The sequence below is a fragment of the Phocoena sinus genome, chromosome 10 (assembly GCF_008692025.1).
Source record: "Phocoena sinus isolate mPhoSin1 chromosome 10, mPhoSin1.pri, whole genome shotgun sequence".
Taxonomy (NCBI): domain Eukaryota; kingdom Metazoa; phylum Chordata; class Mammalia; order Artiodactyla; family Phocoenidae; genus Phocoena; species Phocoena sinus.
The window spans coordinates 59,683,386-59,708,498 of record NC_045772.1 but is presented as its reverse complement, the minus strand read 5'-3'; the positions used below and the strand labels follow the sequence as shown (position 1 = coordinate 59,708,498).

At 40.4% G+C, this 25,113-nt stretch overlaps 1 protein-coding gene across 3 annotated transcripts in view; it reads right to left on the bottom strand.

The window, feature by feature from the left end:
- The window catches only part of SARNP (SAP domain containing ribonucleoprotein), a 53,648-nt gene extending 28,576 nt beyond the window's left edge, over positions 1 to 25,072 (bottom strand). For 2 of the 3 annotated variants that reach the window (XM_032645559.1, XM_032645557.1), the window contains exons 1-8: positions 24,852 to 25,072; positions 11,823 to 11,922; positions 9,152 to 9,198; positions 8,858 to 8,925; positions 5,181 to 5,232; positions 4,268 to 4,341; positions 3,789 to 3,817; positions 324 to 349 (exon numbers count right to left, since the gene is read on the bottom strand). In XM_032645559.1, coding sequence (XP_032501450.1) covers positions 324 to 349; positions 3,789 to 3,817; positions 4,268 to 4,341; positions 5,181 to 5,232; positions 8,858 to 8,925; positions 9,152 to 9,198; positions 11,823 to 11,922; positions 24,852 to 24,887 — 432 coding nt within the window. In that variant the 5' untranslated portion in view covers positions 24,888 to 25,072. Of the gene's footprint in view, positions 1 to 323; positions 350 to 3,788; positions 3,818 to 4,267; positions 4,342 to 5,180; positions 5,233 to 8,857; positions 8,926 to 9,151; positions 9,199 to 11,822; positions 11,967 to 24,851 lie in introns of all 3 variants that reach the window. The other variant, XR_004351760.1, reaches the window with a different exon arrangement.
- Positions 25,073 to 25,113: the final 41 nt, after the last annotated feature.

The following is a 25,113-nucleotide window of genomic DNA, read 5'->3' as shown; positions in this document are numbered from 1 at the left end:
CTGCATGAGGCCCTAAAACTCCAGTACCATAAAACAAAGAGTTATATGGATTGCCCTCTAGCTAACAAAATCTACCCTTTTCAAGAGGAGTGGTAGGAAGGAAGATGTTTATAATGACTTTGAAGATGCAGCAATTTTCCTGACCCCTCAGTGCCTCAAACAATTCTTTCTATTTAGGACATAAGACACTGTACTGAAAACAGTCACCAAACTCATATTATCTCAGCTTCCTCTGATCTGGGGAGAAGGAAATCTGTAACTTAACTAACTATACAGAGTTAAGATTTGGCTCTCAAGGTTAAGAAAAAAAAAAGATATCTTACCATAGGCTTGGCATCAGATGACAGACCTAAAGAAATAAATTTAAAAGTTTTATTTAATATTCTTAAAAGTCATAAAGGAAGCTGATGTCTTTTTTTTTTTTTTTTTTTTTTTTTTTTTTATTTATTATTTATTTTTGGCTGCATTGCGTCCCCGTTGCTGCGCGCGGGCTCCCTCCAGCTGCGGCTCGTGGGCTGTAGGCACGCGGGCTTCAGTAGTTGTGGCGCACGGGCTTCGTCGCTCCGCGGCATGTGGGATCCTCCCGGACCAGGGCTCGAACCCGTGTCCCCTGCATCGGCAGGCGGACTCCCAACCACTGCGCCACCAGGGAAGCCCGAAGCTGATGTCTTTGAATCAAGTTAGATAGCATAGAAATCATATATAGGACAAATATATGAAGTTAAAGAAACGGCACAGATTACATCTAGAGACCATGTCTGCACCCACTGCTGTTGGGAACATAAAATAGTACAGCCACTTTGGAAAACAGTTTGGTAGTTCCTCAAAAAGTTAAACATGGAGTTTACTATATGACCTAGCAATTCTACTCCTAGGTATATACCCAGGAGAAACGAAAACACATATCCACACGAAAACTTGTATGAATGTTCACAGCAACATTAGCCATAGTAGCCACAAAATGAAAACCCAAATGTGCATCAACTGAGGGGTAGATAAAATGTGATATATCAATACAACCTAAGATTATCTAACAATAAAAAGAAATGAAGTAATGACACATCCTAAAACAGGGATAAACCTGGAATACATTATGTTAAGTGAAAGAAGCCAGTCACAAAAGACCATGAATTGTATGATACCATTTATATGAAGGCAAACTTACATATATAGAAAAAACTTAGTGGTTGATTAGTGGGGTGGGGCAGAGGGAGCAGATGAGAAAAACTGCTAATGGGTATGGGGTTTATTTTGGGGATGATGAGTATGTCCTAATATTAGACTATGATGATAGCTGTACAACCCTGTGAATATATAAAAAAAACACTGAATTATATACTTTAAATGGATGAGTTGTATGATATATGAATTATATCTCAATAAAGCTGTTAAAAAAAAGAGAAAAACATCTTATCTGGACAAAAGACCAGAGTTACTATTATAATGAGTTAAAATTATGGCTTCTTAAAGCGAATGTTCTGTCCTGAAATTATCATTAAGAAGCAAACAGTATATTAGCCTGTAGGCCCAACCCCAATCTAGTCAATAATTATTTACTTAAAACTTCTCAGAATTTTATTTTAAGCAATCTCAATATTGTAATTGGTTCCCTAACTTTCCACTGTAAACTTTCAGGTATGGACTCAACTTTTACCATAACCTATGTACTAGGAACTGTTACATATTTTTATGTCCTCACTCATAAAACAGTATTTCCTTTTACATGTTGCCAAATTCTACTCTTTTAAGAGCTACTCTGTAGTTCTAGGATTATATGAATAACACTGAATGTTACCTACACATTATTTTATTGGTCAGTTTTCCTCTTCAGGCTAAGTATTAATTTTAACTTTTGCCTTTCTTCAAATAGCACCATTTAATAATATCTTTAAAAACTTTTGGGACTTCCCTAGTGGTCTAGTGGCTAGAACTCCACACTCCAAATGCAGGGGGCCCGGGTTCAATCCCTGGTCAGGGAACTAGATCCCACATGCCTTGACTAAAGATCCTGCATGCCACAACTAAAAAGATCCTACACATAGCAACAAAGATCCTGTGTGCTGCAACTGAGACTTGGTGCAGCCAAATAAATAAATAAATATTTTAAAATTTTGTTGTACCATCACCAATCCTATTATCTCTCTCTTGATATAACTAAATGTCAGAGAATATTCTGTTTCTAAAGCATGTAGTGACAGTGACCAGAATTTTGCTGGTCTTTTATTTTTACTTATTTATTTTTTTGACTGCATCGGGTCTGATTTGTGGCAGGTGGGATCTTTCGTTGTGGTACGTAGGCTTCTCTAGTTGTGGCACACGGGCTCCAGAGCACACAAGTTCAGTAGTTAAGGGGCAAGCGGGCTCTCTAGTTGTGGTGTATGGGCTTAGCTGCCCCACAGCACGTGGGATCTTAGTTCCCCGACCAGGGATCAAACCCGCGTCCCCTGCATTGGAAGGTGGAGTCTTAACCACTGAACCACCAGGGAAGTCCCTTGCTGGTCTTTTAAAAGGCATAGCAAAACTCTACAAGATCTTTGGAGGACATTTTCTTAACAGACTTGACACTACTAACAGGCCACTAGGAAGACTGCATTGGATCAGAAGACTACATTTAAAGTCTCTGAGGGACTTCCCTGGTGACACTGTGGATAAGAGTCCACCTGCCAATGCAGAGGACACAGGTTTGATCCCTGGTCTGGGAAGATCTCACATACCGCAGAGCAACTAAGCCCACGCACCACAACTACTGAGCTTGCGCTCTAGAGCCCGTAAGCCACAACTACTGAGCCCACGTGCCACAACTACTGAAGCCCAGGCACCTAGAGCCCATGCTCTACAACAAAGACACGCCACTGCAATGAGAAGCCCGCACACTGCAGTAGCCCCCGCTCGCCACAACTAGAGAAAGCCCGTGAGCAGTAACGGACCCAAATGCAGCCAAAAATAAATAAATAAAGTAAAAATAATAATAAAAATAAAATAAAAAGAGTAATTTTTCCCCCTAATTTATTACAAATACATATTCAATGTAGAAATTTTAATAACATAGACAAGCAAAAAGAAGTCACTCAAAATTCCACCACCAGAGACAATGCATGTTATCAATTTAGTATATATCCCTCTAATCTTTTTTCCTAACCATACTTGCACTTTTATTGGGAAATAGGAACATACTACTAATATCTTATAACTTGCTTTTTCCATTTATCTGTCTGACAAATATTCTTCAGTATAATTTTAAACATCTTCATGGTCTTCTAACTGTACTATGGTACACATTTACTCAACCAATTCTCTATTGTATATTACATTGTTTCCAGCTATTGATCACTATAAATAACGCTGTGATAATCCTTGTGGCTAAGTCTTTTATCCAAGATTATTCCCTTGTAAATTCCTAGAAGGTAAAAGAGAAAAAAAAAATAAAAGAGACTCTTTTCTTCCTTTTGCCACTCACACTAGGCAATATAACACTGGACAGGTACACAATAATTACATGCTAACTTGAGACATCAGAATAAAGAAGGTATTAGAAACTTCTCTGGAGAGATCCAAGAAAAGGAAAACAAATGTTGGCACTTCCTCCTATTCTCTCATAACTTTAGCACCTTCTCTAAATTGCCCAGGAAGGCTTAAGTATGGTTTTACCTAGAGCAAAGAGGTGGATATAATAACCTCTTACAGGCTTCTAGAGCTAACAAGTTTACCTTAATTTGGAGAAATGGAATCTGTTGTGCCAAAAAAGTAAAAACATAAAGTAACTTTCTCAGAAGTCTCTGTACTCTTACCTTTTGATGGAACTGAAGAAATCCCAAATCTGTAGAAAGAAAAACAAGCTAAATTTTAGGAAGCTGTTCACACTCCTGGTTGTCTGTCTCCGTGTCAAGTATACATATGGCACTTCTTGCTTGTGATCTCAAGCCTTGCAATCATTAGCTAATTCTAACAACCCCATGAAAGAGGTTCAGTTGACTCTTTTTCTCACCAAGAGTCCAGAGAATAAGTTAAAAGGTAGCCTTATCAGAACTGGGAGTAGCAGTCAGTTCCTGACTTTTACCTATTACAAAAACCCTGCTTGATAACAAAACCCAATCTATAGCTACTACAAGCAATTAGCAGATACGTTCTGAATAGAGCCAAGAGAGTATTTCTTTCCAGCAAGGCCTCTATTCTACTTAAAATCAACAACTATATTTAAAACCTAGGAACACATTCCCTCACCTTCATATTACCACGATCTCAGGTCTAAAAGGCTGGGAACACTCACCTAGCTGCCCTGGCAGCTTTCTTACTCTCCAAGCTCACAGGTACATTGAATCGTTCAGCTCTCTTCTGCATCCTCTAAGTGATAACAGACAAAAGAAGGGAAAGAGAAAAATTCAATTTCTGGTTTCCTTCTTTTAAGAGAAAAGTCATTTAGAAGTGTGTATCTCTAGAACATCGGGATTAATTTCTTAAGGTCCAAACTGAGTTATACTGACAATCACAGAGGATATCAGGTTGTATCCATCCCAGGGCTTAACTCAACAGTCCTTTCCAGAAAGCAAACACAAAAAGACTATTATTACATTCATGTCCTCAAAAACAAAAGGGAAGGAATAAAATAAAACCCGCATTCTGTATCAAGCCAAGAAGACAAAAGCTGTGTTTGACTGACCTTTGAAAATGGATCAAAGGAACAGCTTGGTTCCAACACTAGTTGTACTCTTTCAGTTAGAAATGAGGCAGCGTTGTCCTATGCCATCTCTACTTTAATAGTACAAAAAAACCCCACAGATCTTCACTGAAACCTACTTTCAGAGATATTGAGATAGGATCCAGAGAAATTTCAATCTCACCAGCTAGCTAGTAGTAACTTAAGAGTGACATCTTCCCTTATAACTTTTCATCTCTTCCAAGGTACAATCCTCTCAAACTCTAATCTTAGTTTGTAAACATCTTAAAAAGAGTTACCACTAAGACCAGAATACTATACAAAAAGACTATGGCCTCAAAGGTGACTATGCCAGCCCAAATATATTCCCAAGTGTGGTTGGTAGAAAAATGTATCAATACCAAAATCTGTCAATACTGATTTTCTGCCTACGAGTAAATATTTTAAAGTGATGATACAGACAAAATAAAGGGTAAGAAACAGAAAGATATATATATATAGACTGCTCTTCTGAAAGAATACCTACCTCAGTCTGTGGTATTTCAGATGTAATTTTTACCACTTTTTTCTCTGCTGCCCTGGAAAAGGGATTTTTAAAATCAGAAGACTGATATTCTAAACCAAAACCTTTGAAGTGTATAAGAATTCACCTGAACCATGTCCTCTGTCCCGTCTCTCTCTACCACCCTTCAGACCAAAAAAACATGAAGCCCATTAGGCCTTTAGCTCCTTGAAGTGTCGTCTACTGATAAAAGAGTTTAAATAACAGACTAAGCTACTTTGCTAGAGTATAAGAAAGTAACAAGGAAAGAAGTCTGGTTAAATATACTGAACTGAGGGAAATGCTCAAAGCACACCGGAAATCATTTCATTTACTTTTAGGAACTTTAAATGTACTTTTGGACTAATGACTATTCCTCTAACCCTCATTTAAATACCAGCTCTCAATTTTCATCACAATTAATGAGTGCTCTACAAGGTCTGGTTTCCTTCTTTTACAAATCCCTTATATCTCCCATGGGACCGTAGCTCCAGCTGGAACAGTCAAAGTGGGATAAATAAAAATGCCAAAGGGAGTGGGAAGAAAGAAGGCTAAGGGGAGTTTGAATTAGGAAAACATGGTAAGTTACCAGTCAAAAGGTTTAAGAGAAAACAAAAGAGGGGGGACCAGGGGGGTGGGAGACAAAGTTCGGAAGTACTCAGGATAAATGGAAGGGCATTAACCCTCCACCAAACAACTCCCATAAAACTGTGGGTCATAACCAGTCTCATTAAGGTCCCTCATTTAGAGACATGGGAGGCTTTTGTTCCAATATCCCAGACACTTTTCCCATTTGATGCCCTGAAAGGTAGTAATGGTTTAATGGCATTTTCAGAGGAAGCAATTCTGGAACAGGAACTTATTCTCTCCTCCATCCTTTTGTTGAAGGTCCCTGGACTGACAGATAAGCAGTGGGAGCCCCCTGCTGACCATAACTAAGTCCTGCAATATTTAACTGCTGTGGCTTGAGGAGGGGGGGAAAAAAATCAAACTAGAAACAGAGGTATCTTTTTGGAGAAACTCAAGCAAAAGACAAAGCAAGGGGATCTCCTTTTGAATGTTCTGAGGACCTAAATTAGCCCTGTACATTCTGACTTTTAAAGAAATTTCCGATTTCTTTCCATTTCCCAGCCATCTTTCCTTCCCCAATCCTCTGTTTTGTTCAGGCAGAAAGGGACACTGAAGTTTAATGTTCTACTTGAAGTCCAATGCCATTAAAATAGCAGTCCTCTCCACCAAACCCCAGGCTAATGACTTCCTCTACATTCCCATCAGTACACTTCATGGCAGAAAGGGAACCAGAAAGAAGAAGCTTCCTTCAGCTCTGTTCCAACTCCCTCAGGCACAATTAAGCTCAAGCAATAAATAACATCATATTCTGGGGCTCATGTGAAATTTCTTCTCTTCACTCAGAAGTTTCGCCCCTACCCATAGTCACATACAAAACATTCTCCATACTACGGGGACCCAGAATCTTTCTGTACATACTTTAGTCTAACCACTACTATCCCTCTAACAAGCAAAAACACAACCCCTCCCACACACATTTTCAATTTCTTTGTTTAGAAATTCACTGATAAAATTAAAGCCCTCTAAACAAGGGAATTACACATTTTACATATTATAAAAATAAACTACAAATTTTCAAACTTCATAATTTTTAACCCACACAGGCCAATTATCATTGTATTTATTTCATCTTCCTTCTTGCCCCATAACTCCCCAAAACATCTCTATTTTAAAGCTATCCCATCGGCCATTTCCTCAAGGCATTATATCTAAACATAAACCTCCTATGATGGATGGTAACTAAATGGCTTTAGAAAGCAGTAATATTTGACAAAATCTAATAAAACATTAAATGCACATCTTCTCTAATGCAGAAAATCCATTGCTAGAAACTTATCCTTTGGATATACCTGCATAAATTTACAATTAGTTGTATGTGAACATGCACTGTATTTTTTGCAATTATGAATAATCTAAATGTCCATCAACAGGAGACTGGTGAAATTGCTGTTCATCCATAGAATGGAGTACTGTTAGCTGCCAGAAAGAATGAGATTCTAAGTTGATAACAACTAAATCTAGGTGATGGGTTCATGGGGGTCTATTTACTATTCTCCTAAGTTTTGTATATACTTGTAATATCCCATAACAACAAGCTAAAAAAAAAAGAGAGACCTACCACTTACTAGGATAATTATCCTCATTTCATAGCGTTGATGTGACGATTAAGTGAGAATACATGTAAAACACTTAGAACCTTGCCTATATATAACTCATTTTTTTTGGCTGTGCCATGAGGCATGCACGATCTTAGTTCCCCAACCAGGGATCAAACCTGTGCCCCCTTCAGTGGAAGCACGGAGTCTTAACCACTGGACCGCCAAGGAAGTCCCTATAACTAATATTTAAATAAAGACATTATATGATGATATAGAAAGATCTCCATATGTGAAAAAAAATCAAGAAACCGACAATATGCATGTACCTGTATATGCACATATAAAATATTCCAAAAGAATATATTGAAAACCTCTGGGAAGTCAGGTGGGGGTAGAGACAAGGATACTTAATTTTCAATTTATATATTCCTCTATGTAACGTTTGACTTTGACTTTTTACATCTATTGTCTTTTTTTTTGTCTTTTATAATTAAATGGATTAATACAGCTACGAGGAACAAAAATGTTAAAAAGGACTCAACTGCTCTTGACATGCTGGAGTATAAGATGGCCGGACATTTGCGGGGAAACCCCAAATAAAAAACGTTTATGGTCGGGCTTCCCCGGTGGCGCAGTGGTTGAGAGTCCACCTGCCGATGCAGGGGACACAGGTTCGTGCCCCGTTCCGAGAAGATTCCACATGCCGCGGAGCGGCTGGGCCCGTGAGCCATGGCCGCTGAGCCTGCGCGTCCAGAGCCTGTGCTCTGCAACGGGGAGAGGCCACAACAGTGAGGCCCGCGTATCGAAAAAAAAAAAAAATGTTTATGATCAACCCTGTGTAATAATTTAAATAAATCAAGATCCACTATTCACTCTAGTACTTTGTCCTCCCCTCCTCCACTGTAAATCAAAAAGGAAAAGAGAATACAGTGTTGAGACATAACCTTGCTCAGCACCCTCTTCCCTTACAAAATTCCTTATATGCAGGAAATGTGCATGATTCTCTATACAGAAAAAGAATCATCTATTACGGTGATACAACAAAGGCTAAGAGAACTAAACTTTATCTGGGCTTGAAGTCTCTTGGTCCTAAGTATCTATTACATAACTCAGAGACAAAGTTACTTTGCTTCACTGGGACCATGTACTTGAAATGAACAAGACCTTTCTGAAAATGTATGATCTAATGAGAAATGAAAAAGCCAATGGGGGACTTCCCTGGTGGCACAATGGTAAAGAATCCGCCTTCCAGTGCAGGGGGCCTGAGTTCAATCCCTGGTCAGGGAACTAGATCCCACATGCACGCCGCAACTAAGAGTTCGCATGCCACAACTAAGGAGCAAGCAAGCCACAACTAAACCCGATACAACCAAATTAAAAAAAAAAAAGGGAATGTATACATTCCAATGGGAATGTATAAGAGGTCAACAGAGTGTAACACTAAAAAATCCAAAACCGTCTGCTCTGTCCTCATTATAAAAAACAGATAGTTACACATCAACAGTTTTTTCAGGAGGTTCTTCCTCTTTGACAGGCAGTTCTATGGGCTTCGGTTCTTCTTCCTAAAACCAAATGAAACAAGATGGTTAAAATAAATCAAGAGTAAATACCTATCAAAAGAAGAATATAAGAACTCCAAAACGAACCAATCTTTCAGAACCTTCATTCCCGCTTTATGCTCCCCTAACGAGTTAGCATTGAAGCCCTCTAATGATTGATGTTTAGCAACGTGACCAAGGCAGTGGCACACTGCCAGGCCAGTGACTAACCTTACTCTCTCCAACTCACCTCTGTTTCATCTCCCAGTACATCTTCTTCATTTGCCTCCTCTTCAGCTAAAGAATATTAAAATAATCAGGTCAAGACCTGCTACAAAACCATCTTGATCACTGTACTTAGGCTAAAATTATAATCATTTTGCTTTCCCAAAATAAAATTCAATAATGAAGGCAGAAATGTTCATAAAATTTGCTCCACGTGGAGGAGATAAAAACTATATTCTCTACCTAACTAACATCAATTAAGAGGTTGAACTCCAGCTGGACTGAAGAACTAAACATGATGAGGTCAAACTATAACATTAATTAAAAAGTACTGTGGCAGAATTTAGTGGTGGGGAAGAATTTCTAAAACAACAAAAACAAAACAAAAAACCCAGAAGCAAAAGTACTATGCAAAAAACTTATTTTTCAGAACTAGGAAAGGGGGCTTCCCTGGCGGCGCACTGGTTAAGAATCTGCCTGCCAACACAGGGGACATGGGTCCGAGCCCTGGTCTAGGAAGATCCCACATGCCGCGGAGCAACTAAGCCCGTGTGCCACAACTACTGAAGCCCGTGCGCCTACAGCCCGTGTTCCGCAACAAGAGAAGCCACTGAAATAAGCCTGCCCAATGCCACGAAAGTGTAGCCCCTGCTTGCCGCAACTAGAGAAAGCCCACGGCCAGCAATGAAGACCCAACACAGCCAAAAAATAATTAATTAATAAAAAAAAAGATTAAGATGATATTTTTTTAAAGTACAAAAAAAACCCACCCCAAAATAGGAAAGGATACCACAGAAAAAGAAAAGACTGTCAAAGAAGATATTTGTATCTAAAACCAACATGGGAATAGTCACTAGAATATATGATATGCCTGCGAACTAACAAGCAAACGATGAGAACCCCAAAAGAAAAACGGGCAAAGGAGAAAGCCAAAGAACCACGAACAAAGGACGTGTTTAAACTTTTTAGTAAGTAGAGGAATGTAAACTGAAACCACTAACAGATTACCAAAAATTAGGCCACTTGTTAGGACAGTGAATCCTCATGTGCTGATGATGAAATTTATACAGCAATTCAGAAAAACAATTTAGTGGTGTTTAGTCATATTAAGTATATATTTATGAACAGATATTTATTAGCAACCCCATTCCTGGGTATATACCCCCAAGACTCTCACACAGGAATATAAAGGAATATGAAAGAAGTAGTTCAGGAGTCAGTCATTGAGTGAACTAAATAAAACATGGTGAATTCTTTTTTTTTTTTTTTTCCGTACGCGGACCTCTCACTGTTGTGGCCTCTCCCGTCGCGGAGCGCAGGCTCAGCGGCCATGGCTCATGGGAAGCCCACGGTGAATTCTTTACATTATAGAATACCATGCAGGAATTAGAATCAATAGACTAGATGACTGCCACATCTTAAAAAAACACAGTACTGGGGCTCCCCTGGTGGTGCAGTGGTTGAGAGTCCGCCTGCCGATGCAGGGGACACGGGTTCGTGCCCCGGTCCGGGAAGATACCACATGCCGCGGAGCGGCTGGGCCCGTGAGCCATGGCCGCTGAGCCTGCGCGTCCGGAGCCTGTGCTCCGCAACGGGAGAGGCCACAACAGTGAGAGGCCCGCGTACCACAAAAGAAAAAACCAAAAACAAACAAACAAAAAAACACACAGTACTTGGAGAAAAAAGAATGCAATAAAGTAAGGCTATGGCCTCATTGCCAATTACATAAAATTACTGTAGACCAAACAACACTACACGGTTTATAAGGACAAAGACAAAAAATATATATCAAACACATTAGAATAGTTGCCTAAGAGAGTTGGGATAAAAGGAGTGGGAATAAAAGGGAATAAATTAAAATTAGAGAGGGATGATACTATGCCTTAAATGAAGTGTTTGTTTGTTTGTTTTTTAAAGTGGAATTAGAGAATGTCAGAGCTAGAAGGGACCAGAGATTACTTAGGTTTATGGATTTCAAGGGTGGAGACACTTGTCTCACTTCACAGACTACAAAAGACACTTAGCCACGAAAACAGTGGCTGTCAAAAGCTACCTAGTAAATTTCTGGCTCAAGAGGAATTAGACTTCAAATCTTCCGATTCTCAGTCTAATGATGCTTGCTTTCCCATACTTCCTTGAAAATAATTTGTTGAAATAAAATTACAATGTCTTTTTAAAAGGGGGGTATTTCTTTTCATTATAACCACTGTTTTAGATGACAAGAGTTTTCTTGATAGAGTTAATTAAAATCTTACATCATCAACAACCTAAAGGAAAAGAAGAAATCTTCTGTATGGCAGAGCCTAAAAATTAATCCTCTCGGGCTTCCCTGGTGGCACAGCGGTTAAGAATCTGCCTGCCAATGCAGGGAACACGGGTTCAAGCCCTGGTCTGGGAAGATCTCATATGCTGCGGAGCAACTAAGCCCGTGCACCACAACTACTGAGCCTGCGCTCTAGAGCCCGCGAGCCCAACTACTGAATGAAGCCTGTGCGCCTAGAGCCCGTGTTCTGCAACGAGAAGCCACCGCAATGAGAAGCCCGCGCACCGCAAGGAAGAGTAGCCCCCACACACCGCAACTAGAGAAAGCCTGCAGGCAGCAATGAAGACGCAACGCAACCTAAAACAAATAAATTTATTTTTTAAAAAATTAATCCCCTCACTCACATCACTCTTTGCCTCCGCAAAGAACTCACCATGCTCTTCAAGATATGCCTGGAGCCTGTTGATGAGATCTTGTTTTATTCCTTTGGTCTCCAAACCACGAGCAAGACACTCCTGCTTTAGTTCAGCAAGCTGAGAAAAAAGAATAAAGCTTTTCCTTAATTTACAGAATGAACCTGGTGGGAGAGAAAAAAAAAAGGGGGTAGTTTTCACAAGAAAGAAAAAGAAATGAAAGATCCACCCAAAACTACTGTCTTAATCCCACCAAGCTTCTAGGTCCACAAAGATGATCTGCTTCCCCCTAACAATATTCAATATGCAAGAGGACTTTTCTAACAGATGGTAAAGAATAAACCTACTTTAATCAAATTCTGATCTATTCATACATTTATTACATAAGTCTTTAGCTACTTCTGAGGGGGGGGGTGGTCTTTTTTTCCTGAACAATTACTGTACCAGCTCATATAAGGAAAGAATGAATCTTTAAGTAGAATATCTACTTATCTAAAAGCAGATTTTCCTTACTATTATCCCAGATCCTTTACTGCAATCTACCATATACATGCATACAAGTTTGACCACCACAGAATTAGGTAGATGTGTTAACTAGATTAATGTCAATAATGAATCACATAAAGGATCTTTGCCAAAATGGAAAAAAATATGTAATGGCATGCCACGACATGGCATGAGTTGAAGATTTTTAAATCAGTAACTTGACTAAAGATACAACAGGTATACTTATCAACTTTGCAGACAACAGAAGGAGGAAGAATTGATGGATTACTGACAGAACTAAAGGTGGGTAGGTGGGCATGTCAGGGGGTGTTGCTGCCTCTTCAGGGAAAACAATAAGCCAAAATGAAGACTCAATTTAGAAGAAATAAGGTATACCTTTAAGTACTACACTTATATTCAAAACTTAAATTGTTAAAAAAACCAGATGAACAAGATCTGGCTCAACAGTAACTCAAAGGATAAAGACCTCAGTCAGGGTTTTAGATGATTACAAGTGCAAAGAGGGCTAACAGTATGATTTGCTACCAAAGTAATTCTAGGTTAAGGGTAACTAAAAAAACAGAATCTATATATATTTTTAAATTTATTTGTTTATTGTTTTTGGCTGCGTTGGGTCTTTGTTGCTTTGCGCAGGCTTTTCTATGCTTGCGGCGAGTGGGGGCTATTCTTCGTTGTGGTATGCGGGCTTCTCATTGTGGTGGCTTCTCTTGTTGAGGCTCTTGTTGCAGAGCACGGCTCTAGGCGCGTGGGTTTCAGTAGTTGCGGCACACGGGCTCAGTAGCTGTGGCGCACGGGCTTAGTTGCTCCGCAGCATGTGGGATCTTCCCGAACCAGGGATTGAACCCATGTCCCCTGCCTTGGCAGGTGGATTCTTAACCACTGCGCCACCAGGGAAGCCCCAGAATCTATATTAAGTGATTAATAGCCTTACTGGGCTCTATATTCTCGTTTTAAGGAGTGTAATGACATGCTGGTCCAAGGAGAACCACCAAGAAAAGGAAGGCTCCAAAAATCCTATATGCAGCTCAGTGCACAGATAGATATTTGTCCTGAAAAAAGACTTTACTAGTTTCGAAGTACAGATCTAAGACCAACCAGAAGTTAGAAAGCAGATTCCTATAGAACTTTACAACTAAGGGAATATGCTGGTCAGTTCTAGAAGGTTTTCAACCAAGGAAACATTTGGAAATGGAGAAGGGAGCTTTTTTTTTTTTCTCATTGGGCATTCAGTGAGTGGGACAGGCAGGCAGGGAGGGATACTATGTGGAACACTTGTTCTACTCAACAAGCCAACAGCACCCTCTATTGAGAAACATGGTAGGTAATCACCCATTAAAAGTGTGGAGTGGCTGCAAAGCATAACATGGCCTCTGAAGTCAGACTACCTTGAGTTCAAATTCCAGTTTTACCACTTACAGCTGTGTAACCTTGGGTGAGTAACATAACCTCTTTGTGCCTCAGTTTCCTATGAAATGGGGATAATGCAACAGTACCTACAGCATAGGGTTGTTATGAAGATTGAACCAGCAAATACTCATAAAGCATTTACAATAGTGCTTGGCAGCTACTAACACTTTGTGTTAGACAGACACCGGTGAAGGGTTAGACAAGATCAGACAGAATGACTGCTTCTCAGATTTCTGCATTTCATAGATCAATATATTTTTAAATGGGTAGACTGATAGGGCTGCCAAGTTTTTATAGCATTCCAACCAGGTTGTGGACCAATACTTTTGTAAAGAAACAATAAAATCAATTACCAGAAAAATGATCATACACTTGGATGTAGCAGTGATGTCAAACTGCTATAAAAGTTTCTAAAAGCTTAATTTCTTTTTTAACCTTATCTCATCATTAACCAGTAACAGTTCATGGATGAGCACTGGCCCACAGATGATACAGTGAATAGTATTAATCTAGAATCTAGATTCTAAGTGATCTCTAAGGTCCATTTCTTAAGTAATGGACCTTACGTAAGAATCTTGATCTTTCCCATGTTGGTACTTTATTTTTTCTCAGTTTCCTGGAGAACAAGTCTTTTGATTTTAGTTACACTTTTAAGAATTTTGTTGGTTATAAAAGTATTATGTTCACTGTAGAATAGTTTGAGAATTCTGAAAAGTATAGAGAAAAAAAAGTCTTATGTAACCCTGGCACTTAGAGATCACCTAACATTTTAAATATATCATTTACTCTGTGTGTGTGTGTGTGTGCGTGTGTGTATGTTTAGAGGGTGTTGTTTGTTTACAAAGTAATACAATTTCTTTACTTCCTATAACTCCTAATTTTCCTCAGAAGACTCCATTCCTTCTTTCTTCTCCTCGTTTAAGTAACACTAAGACCACCTAGGGAAAAGGAATGTAAATACTCAGGCAATTCAAAATTCAACTTTCTAATAGGGTTGTTCCTCCCTTCTCCTTCCTTCCCAAAACGGTGTAGATATGGACAAAAGTTTACAAAAACCTCCAGATTACAGGGAAACAGACAGTCGGTGATGATTTTGCAGAGGATGCTGATCTGGTAGACTTGAAGCTGACAGACTGGTACAACTGGTTGTTTAGCTTGGATAGCATCCACCACTGTTGACCACTGACCTTGCTATTGCTGTTGGTCACTGAAATCTCAGTCCCCCACTGGCTCCCAGTCCCTAACCTCAGGTCTCTGGCTCATTCAGCAGTCTTCTCAGCACCTCCACGTCCCCTTCTCTGGTCAAATGAGAATGTTACGTGTAGTTTTTACACACTGTTGTATTACTTTATTATTATATTATGGGTTCTGCTCCTATACTGGGACATTATTTCAAAAGGGAAATAGATGAGTAAAAACAAAATAGCTGAAAATGAAGTCATTTCACACATTTGGGCACAATTACATTAGTAGAACAAAACACTTTTAAAGCCTCAAATAAGAATTTATAGGGACTTCCCTGGTGGCACAGTGGTTAAGACTCTGTGCTCGTAATGCAGGGGCCCCAGGTTTGATCCCTGGTCAGGGAACTAGATCCCACATGCATCCTGCAACTAAGAGGTTGCATGCCACTACGCCTGAGAAGCCCTTGAGCCGCAACTAGACCCGGCACAATCAAATAAATAAATAAATAACTTATAATATCAAATCTTACCCACTTTTTAAAATAAATTTATTCATTTTATTTATTTTTGCCTGCACTGGGTCTCACTGCTGCACGCACGGGCTTTCTCTAGTCACAGCGAGTGGGAGCTGCTCTTCGTTTCAGTGCACTGGCTTTTCATTGCGGTGGCTTCTCTCCCTGCAGAGCATGGTCTCTAGGTGCACAGGCTTCAGTAGTTGTGGCATGTGGGCTCAGTAGTTGTGACTCGCAGGCTCTAGAGCGCAGGCTCAGTAGTTGTGGCACACTGACTTAGTTGTTCCACAGCATGTGGGATCTTCCCAGACCAGGGCTCGAACCTGTGTCCCCTGCATTGGCAGGCAATCTCCCAACCACTGTGCCACCAGGGAAGCCCCAGTCTTACCCATTTTTATATGCATTTGACTTCAAAATGTTTTAAAACAACATACCGGGTTGGCCAAAAAGTTCGTTCAGTTTTCTTCCGTAAGATGACTCTAGTAGTGCTTAGTTGTCTTTAACTTCATTAGAAACAATTTGGTTAGACTGTATTGTGACAGCTGTCATATCAGTGTGCATTTAAAAGAAAACATCAAAACTGGTGAATTTTTGTGTAGCCATTTTAATATTGAAGATGGAAGAAAAAAAGGAACATTTTCGGCATATTATGCTTTACTATTTCAAGAAAGGTAAAAGCGCAACTGAAACGCAAAGAAAGATTTATGCCGTGTATGGAAAAGGTGCTGTGACTAATCGAACGTGTCAAAAGTGGTTTGCAAAGTTTCGTGCTGGAGATTTCTTGCTGGACGATGCTCCACGGTCGGGTAGACCAGATGAAGTTGATAGTGATCAAATCAAGACATTAATTGAGAACAATCAACATTATACCATGCAGGAGATAGCCGGCATACTCAAAATATCAAAATCAAGAGTTGAAAAACATTTGCATCAGCTTGGTTATGTTAAATCGCTTCGATGTTTGGGTTCCACATAACTTAAGCAGGAAAAAACCTCTTGACCTTATTTCTGCATGTGATTTTCTACTTAAACGTAAATGTTTCGTTTTTAAAACAAATTGTGACGCGCAATGAAAAGTGGATACTGTACAATAATGTAGAACAGAAGAGACTGTGGGGCAAGCGAAATGAACCACCACCAAACCACACCAAAGGCTGGTCTTCATCCAAAGAAGGTGATGGTGTGTATACGGTGAGACTGGAAGGGTGTCCTCTATTATGAGCTCCTTCTGGAAAACCAAACGATTAATTCCAACAAGTATTGCTTCTGAACTGAAAGCAGCACTCGACGAAAAGCGTCCAGAATTAGTCAATAGAAATCGCATAATCTTCCGTCAGGATAATGCCAAGACCACATGTTTCTTTGATGACCAGGCAAAAACTGTTACAGCTTGGCTGGGAAGTTCTGATTCATCCACTATATTCACCAGACATTGCACCTTCGGATTTTTATTTATTTTGGTCTTTACAAAATCTCTTAATGGAAAAAATTCCAATTCCCTGGAAGACTGTCAAAGGCACCTGGAACAGTTCTTTGCTCAAAAAGATAAAAAGTTTTGGGAAGGGCTCCCCTGGTGGCACAGTGGTCGAGAGTCCGCCTGCCGATGCAGGGGACACGGGTTTGTGCCCCGGTCCAGGAAGATCCCACATGCCACGGAGCAGCTAGGCCCGTGAGCCATGGCCGCTGAGCCTGCGCGTCCAAAAAAAGAAGTTTTGGGAAGATGGAATTATGAACTTGCCTGAAAAATGGCAGAAGGTAGTGGAACAAAATGGTGAATACATTGTTTAATAAAGTTCTTGGTGAAAATGAAAAATATGTCTTTTATTTTTACTTAAAAACCGAAGGAACATTTTGGCCAACTCAATATTTAAAAAGCAAGGTATACTGAGTGAATTGTATGGTATGTGAATTGTATCTCAATAAGGCTACTTAAAAACGCCAAGTTACAGAACATTGTATATATGATACTAACATTAATGTAAAAAATAACATGCGCACACACACCACTCAAATGTGTATACACAAGATGCCTGGACAAGAAACAGGTAAGTTAACACTAGTTGAATCTGCGAAGAAGTTTGTTGAGGACACATGTAGGAGGGAAACTTTTTACCATGCACCCTTTTATACCTTTAATATTATGAGGTTGAGCATGAATTACCTATTCAAAAATTAAAATTTCAATATCAATCTAAAAATCCCATTTCTCAGTATTAATAAGGCATTTTTCATGCTACCTATCCAAACAGCAGAGAAAGGACTGATCAACTGACTACATAATACATTTGACATCAATCATTCATCACCCTGTGATTTCTAATTTACTAATCTTGAATTTTGATTCAAATCATTTTCATCTGTTAACTCTCAATCTAGCTTGTAAACCTTTGAAGACAGAGGCATTTTACACCATTTAAACATTTCATATGATAGGAACTCAAGTTTCAAGTATTAATACATGCCAGGCAAAAGGCTAAGTTCTTTGGACATCATTTCCTCATTTAATTCTCAAAACATCTATGTGGTTGGTATTATGACTGCATTTCATAAATTAAGAAATTGAGGCTCAAAGAGACTCAATAATTTGCTAAAAAAATCACCCAGCTAGAAAATAGTGGAGCCAATGTGCCAGCTCAGATCTCTCTGATTTAAGCCCAATTTTATGCTTTTTAAAAAAAATATTTATTTATTATTTACTTATTTTGGTTGCACCAGGTCTTAGTTGCAGCAGGCGGGCTCCTTAGTTGCGGCATGTGAACTCTTAGTTGCGGCATACACATGGGACCCAGTTCCCTGACCAGGGATCGAACCCAGGCTCCCTGCATTGGAAGCGCGGAGCCTTATCCACTGTGCCACCAGGGAAGTCCCAAGCCCAATTTTAAATACCAAGATGAAGGACTGCTTTCATGTGCACACTCTATCTCTCTTACCATTTTCCTCTTACCTCACCTCCTCAGCCTCTTTGCTAGCTCTTCTTCCACCCAACCCTGTAAATACAGATATTCATTAAGACATTCACTAAGGAGACTTCGGCCTTCTCATCCTTTCACTTGTACCAAAGGCTTTTTCACTTCCCAGAATCCAATTATTGGCAAATCCTGTCAGCTCTACCTTCAAAATATATCCAGAATCAAAAAAAAAATATATATATATATATATCCAGAATCTAATCCCTCTTGTCTTTCTTTCATACTGATCATTGTAAAAACTCTTCAGCCCTTGAACCTCACTATAGTTTATTCTCAACAAGGTAGAGTGATCTTTGACAGTTTAAGTCAGAACATGTCATTCCTCTATTCAAAAATCCTCCATTGGTTTCCTATCTCATTAAGGGTAAAAGCCAGAGTCCTAATGATCACCTCTAAGGTCCTCTTATAATACTTTGCACAAGGCTCACTCTTTCACATCCTTCAAGTCTTTGCTTAAACAACACCTTTTCAATGAGGCCTTCCCCCTAGTCATCCTATTTAAAATTATAGTACCCTTCTCTTCCCACTGTACTCCCTCTTCCTATTTTTCTCTATAAATCACTATTTGACATACTATAAATTTTACCTCCCCCTAATATAAGCTCCAAATATATATATATACACACACATATATATTTATATACACACATATATATACATACATATATATATATATATATATATATATAGGCTCCATGAAAGTAAGGATTTTTTTTTTTTTTTTTGCTTTGTTCACTGCTGTATCTCCAGTGCCTATGGTAGCTGGCACATGGTAGGCAATTCATAAATATTTCTGAATAAGTCCCAAACCTTTATTATCAGCACTCAGCTCTTTTTAAAAAAATAATTTTATTTATTATTTTTTATACAGCAGGTTCTTATTAGTTATCTATTTTATACATATTAGTGTATATATGTCAATCCCAATCTCCCAATTCATCCCACCACTATCACGCCCACCTCCGCTTCCCCCTTTGGTGTTCAAACGTTTGTTCTCTACATCTGTGTCTCTATTTTTGCCTTGCAAACTGGTTCATCTGTACCATTTTTCTAGATTCCACATATATGCATTAATATATATTTGTTTTTCTCTTTCTGACTTACTTCACTCTGTATGACAGTCTCTAGGTCCATCCACATCTCTACAAATGACCCAATTTCGTTCCTTTTGATGGCTGAGTAACATTCCACTGTATACATGTACCACATCTTTTTTATCCATTCATCTGTTGATAGGCATTTAGGCTGCTTCCATGACCTGGCTATTATAAATAGCGCTGCAATGAACACTGGGGTGCATGTGTCTTTTTGAATTATGGGTTTCTCTGGGTATATCCCCAGTAGTGGGATTGCTGGGTCATATGGTAATTCAATTTTTAGTAAGGAACATCCATACTGTTCTCCATAGTGGCTGTATCAATTTACATTCCCACCAACAGTGTAAGGGGGTTCCCTTCACACCCTCTCCAGCATTTGTTGTTTGTAGATTTTCTGATGATGCCCATTCTAACCGATGTGAGGTGATACCTCATTGTAGTTTTGATTTGCATTTCTCTAATAATTAGTGATGTTGAGCAGCTTTTCACATGCCTCTTGGCCATCTGTATGTCTTCTTTGGAGACAACTCTCAGCTCTTAAGCAGGAGACCCACATTTCCAAATGACTACTAGATATCTCCAAGTGAATATCTCAAAGACATTTACACCCAAAACTGAACTTATCTTCTCTCCTACAAAAAACTGGCTTCTCCTCCTCCTCCCAACTTAGACTAAAGGTATCACTACTTGGAGTCATCTTTCACTCCTCCCACATCTAACTGATCTATAAATGCTTGTAATTCTATATTCCAAATTTCTTTCAAATTCATTCCTACTCTAAAAGCCACTACCTTATTTCAGGTCTTAGTAAGTTTATTCACTTGACAAATAGTTACTGAGTATCCACTGTGTGTCAAGCATTATCTTAGATACAGGAAAATAATCATAAGCAAAACAGAAAGAGTTCTTGCCCACGTGGAGCTTACAATCTAGTAGGGAAGCAAGGCAATCAATGATCATATACATAATGTTCAACTGATTTAAAAAAAAAGAAGTACAGTGTCCTATAAAAGCGTTTAAAAAGTGGTCTGACCTTGTGTGTGGATAGATGGAACCCATCCTACCTAAGGGTTCCTTGGTTAAATGATGTTTGACTGATATCTGAAGGGCAACTAACAGTTAATTAGACAAAGGTATGGGGGATGGGGGTGGCAAGGGCACTGCAGCCAAAAGCATGTGTAAATGAGCACTGAGCACTAAGGTAAAGAAAGGCAGTTGTGCACAGTGATTAAGGACAGGAATTCTGGAGACAGACTGCCTGGATTTGGGCCACCACTTATTACCTGCGCAACCTAGGGCAAGTTATCCAACCTCTCTGAGCTTTCGTTTTTCCTCAGTTTTAAATGGGGACAACACAGGCATTTACCTTACTGTCTTAGGATTATCATGAGAATTAAATCAATTAATGTATACAAACAGATTTGACCAGTGTTTGCCACATAGTAAATGCTATGTAAATGTTAGCAATTAATAAATAGCCATTCTGAGAAATGAAATAAAGCCACTGTAGCTGGAATGTGAGAAACTAAGCTGGAGAGATTGGCAGGGATATAACTAAAGGGTTTTAAGCAGGGGAGTGACTACTGTAATAAAAATCTAGCTGGTGACATTTCTTCCTCTCCAAACCCCATCCTTCTTACTACCAAAAGAACACAAACTGGGAATTCCCTATAAGTCCAGTGGTTAGGACTCCACGCTTTCACTGCCGAGGGCCCGGGGTTTGATCCCTGGTTGGGGAACTAGGACCCCGCAAGCCATGCAGCAAAGAAAAAAACAAAACAAAACAAAACAAAACAAAAAACACAAACTGATCACATCAGCTCTCCTTTCCAATCTCCAAAGGTTCCCCACTTTCTGCCTACATGACAAAAACCGAACACCTTACACAACTTAGAAGTCTTTTTCAGTATCCCTCCAATATACCTCCAGTCGCACAGTTCACCTACTTTCTTTTCCAAACTATCTTCAAACACCAACATATATGCACTATATGCTTCAATATTACAATGTTTCACTGTTCGCAGCACTCTGAAACTAGTACACCCTTCCTGTTCTCTCCTCTGTAGTCCCTTTTCTCACACAGACTGGAAATCTGGTACTATTACAGTTCAGAGCATTTTCACCCACAATTCAGTCTCTCTTTCCAACTGTGTTGGAATGACTCCATTTCTACAAAATCTTCAGAAATTTGCAGTTGATGTGGATTTACATATCAATTCAGATAGATAATATTTTTCCTTCCTACTTCAAAGCCTGTTCCTTTCCTCTGAGATCCCATGCTAAAGCCCCAAATTCCCTTTATAAAAATGGAAAGTTTTTTTTTTTTAAAAAGAGATAAACCCTAGGTCAACCCAAAAGTCAGGATCACACCATCAACAGCAACAGTGGAACCAAACATTAACCGTCCTGGAAGTCAGAATCAAAGGCATGGGTTCTTAACCAGAGGTCCAGGGACTCCTCAGGGCTACAAGGTAATTTGATGAAGCCCCTCAAATCACATGCAAAGTATGTGTACATGCCTTTTTCTGGGGAAAAGGTCCATATCTTTCATCAGAGTTTCAAAGATATCTGGGACCTCCAAAAGGTTAAGAAGTGCTCTAGAGAAAAAGCAAAGACAAGCAAATATGATTAAAAGGATGAACCCTTTTTAGGCTGTCAGGAATGCCTCATGTTCTCTAAGACTACCTGAAATCAGGTCAGAGAACATTATCCAATCAAAATCAAATTTTTTTCTTTTTTTTAAATACACCTTTTCTTTTCTTTCTTTTTTTAAGATTAATTAATTAGTCTTTATTTTTGGCTGCGTTGGGACTTCGTTGCTGCGTAAGGGCTTTCACTGGTTGCAGCGAGCGGGGGCTACCCTTTGTTGCAGTGACCAGGCTTCTCATTGTGGTGGCTTCTCTTGTTGCGGAGCACGGGCTCTAGGCACGCGGGCCTCAGTAGTTGTAGCACACGGGCTCAGTAGTTCTGGCTTGCGGGCTCTAGAGCGCAGGCGCAGTAGTTGTGGCACATGGGCTTAGTGGCTCCGCATCATGTGGGATCTTCCCGGACCAGGGATCGAACCCATGTCCCCTGCACTGGCAGGCAGATTTTCTTTTTTAAATACATTTTTATTTTATTTATTTTTATTTTTGGCTGCGTTGAGTTTTCGTTGCTGTGCGCGGGCTTTCTCTGGTTGTGGTGAGCGGGGGCTACTCTTCACTGCGGTGTGCAGGCTTCTCATTGCAGTGGCTTCTCTTATTGCGGAGCATGGGCTCTAGGCGTGAGGGCTTCAGCAGTTGTGGCACGCAGGCTCTAGAGCGCAGGCTCAGTAGTTATGACGAACGGGCTTAGTTGCTCCGCGGCACGTGGGATCGTCCCAGGCCAGGGTTTGAACCTGTGTCCCCTGCATTGGCAGGCGGATTCTTAACCACTGTGCCACCAGGGAAGCCCCAAAATCAAATTTAATACAGAACTGACAAATACAGATTTTTACGTAAGGTGGAACTCCATAAACCAACATAAAATCCATAAAGGCAACTCATAAGGCTGGTGACTTACTCTAGGGGTTTCAAAAATGGAACAATAAGAGGACCTCCTTGGTGACACAGCGGTTGAGAGTCTGCCTGCCAGTGCAGGGGACACGGGTTTGATCCCTGGTCCGGGAAGATCCCACATGCCACAGAGCAACTAAGCCTGTGCGCCACAACTACTGAGCCCACATGAGCCACAACTACTGAACCCACGTGCTGCAACTACTGAAGCTTGCGAGCCTAGAGCCCATGCTCCACAACAAGAAAAGCCATCGCAATGAGAAGCCCGCGCACTGCAACGAAGAGTAGCTCCCGCTCGCCACAACTAGAGAAAGCCCCCACGAAGCAACGAAGACCCAATGCAGCAATAAATAAATAAATAAAATTTTGGAACTAATAGGAAGAAAGTATTAGATCTTCTATTCATATTTCCTTTTTATCCCATTCATTCAAAAATTCCTTTTCTGTGTATATTTTATAACATACATAACACTATAGTAGTACATAATTCATACAAGTAAGCATACACATAATGGAGGTAGTTGCTCAACTTTTTCTACCTGTCATTCTACTAGTAGACCACTGATACAATCTACACATTTCAGCACCACCAAGTTAACAGTAACTCCAGGATAACACAAAACCCCACTAGTACAGCTTAGAATCCAAGAGCAAGAAACCTAGCAACTTTCACAGAAAGTCTAATTCATGTCAACTAATAAGTGATTACAAGTACCTCTCTCTGCCCTTACTCTCCTTATACTTTTTTTTTTTTTAAGCTCATCAAACTTTAAAGGATCAGTTTTCAGCCTGGTTTGTCAAAGGTTCCCGGGATGTGACCAAAACATGACCGAAACATGTGATGGGAAAACTACTTGTGAAACCACAAATGTACAACTAATCGAGATACCCTCTTAATTCATCCTAAAAGAAACTACTCTTTTCTTCCAGGAAAATAATAACCTAAACACGAAACATTTATTAAGATTCCCAAGACACAACTTAAACCGGCTTCTGTGATTGAGTGTCACCCAGTGGTGAGACCAAGAGATGCAGGGTCCGTCCGCGATAGGAAATGGGACAGAGATAACCCTAACCTTGGAAACGTTTTCCCAAAATATTACAGCCCTGAGTGACTTGTCTCTTGGGTGGTGGAGGGCAGGGTTGGGGGAAGGCTGGCGGGCGGAGAAGGCTGGCGGAGCGTTGAGAGAACTCGAAAAACTTTTCAATCTGGGGTATCTGTGCCTTCGCTACCTCTTAAGGTCTCCTAAACCTCAGGCCTCTAAGGGGAAGCCCATCTTCGGAGGGCTCTCCTCAGGTTTCCAAGTTTGTCCCGGGGGCGTCACCCCACCTAAAAAAAGGGAGGGGAAGCATTTTCTGGATCAAGTTTGAGACCTAGAGAGACAGAAATACACGAAGCAGCCATCATCTGCTACCGTGAATCTCAGCTTTGGACAAGAGACTGGAAAGCATTAACCCAGGGAAGAAAAAGGGGTCCCGGGCCCGGCACGGGTTCAAGAGGAGGGGACCACGAGGAGGGGGCCACTGACGTAATGCTGTCTGACGAGAAAGGAAAAGAGAGCAGAACAGGTTGAAGGCACTTACACAACCCGATGGGGAAGTAGCGGACGACACCACAGTGGAGGAAGGAGCCGAATAACAAGTAAAGATACAGTAAAACCGTGAGGAGAAATGGGAAATTAGGGAAGGCGTAGTGGGGAAGAAGGGAGGCACAAAAGAACAGAACTACGGCGGGAGCCGGAAAACGAAGTGGAAGAGCCTGCAAGGAAAAGGCGCAAACCAGCCGGCAGAATTCAGTCTCCGTAAAAGTCCGACCCGGCCCTCCCCACCTTCACGGTACCTTCAGTTTATGGAGCTCCACCATCTCAGTCGCCATCTTGTTACCCCTTCACTCCGCCAGGCCCCCACCCGCTGCCTCCGCCTCCGCCTCCGCCTCCGGGAGCTCCCGCCTCGGCGCCGACAGCCACGGCCGGCCAATCGCTGTGGCTTTTACTCCCGCCTCCTACCATCAACTCTTTCTATTAGTCAATAGCTGGAGTCGCCCTCACTCCTTCAGGCGGCTTTCCCCACCTCTCTCAAAAGTTGGGACCTGGAGAAGGGCG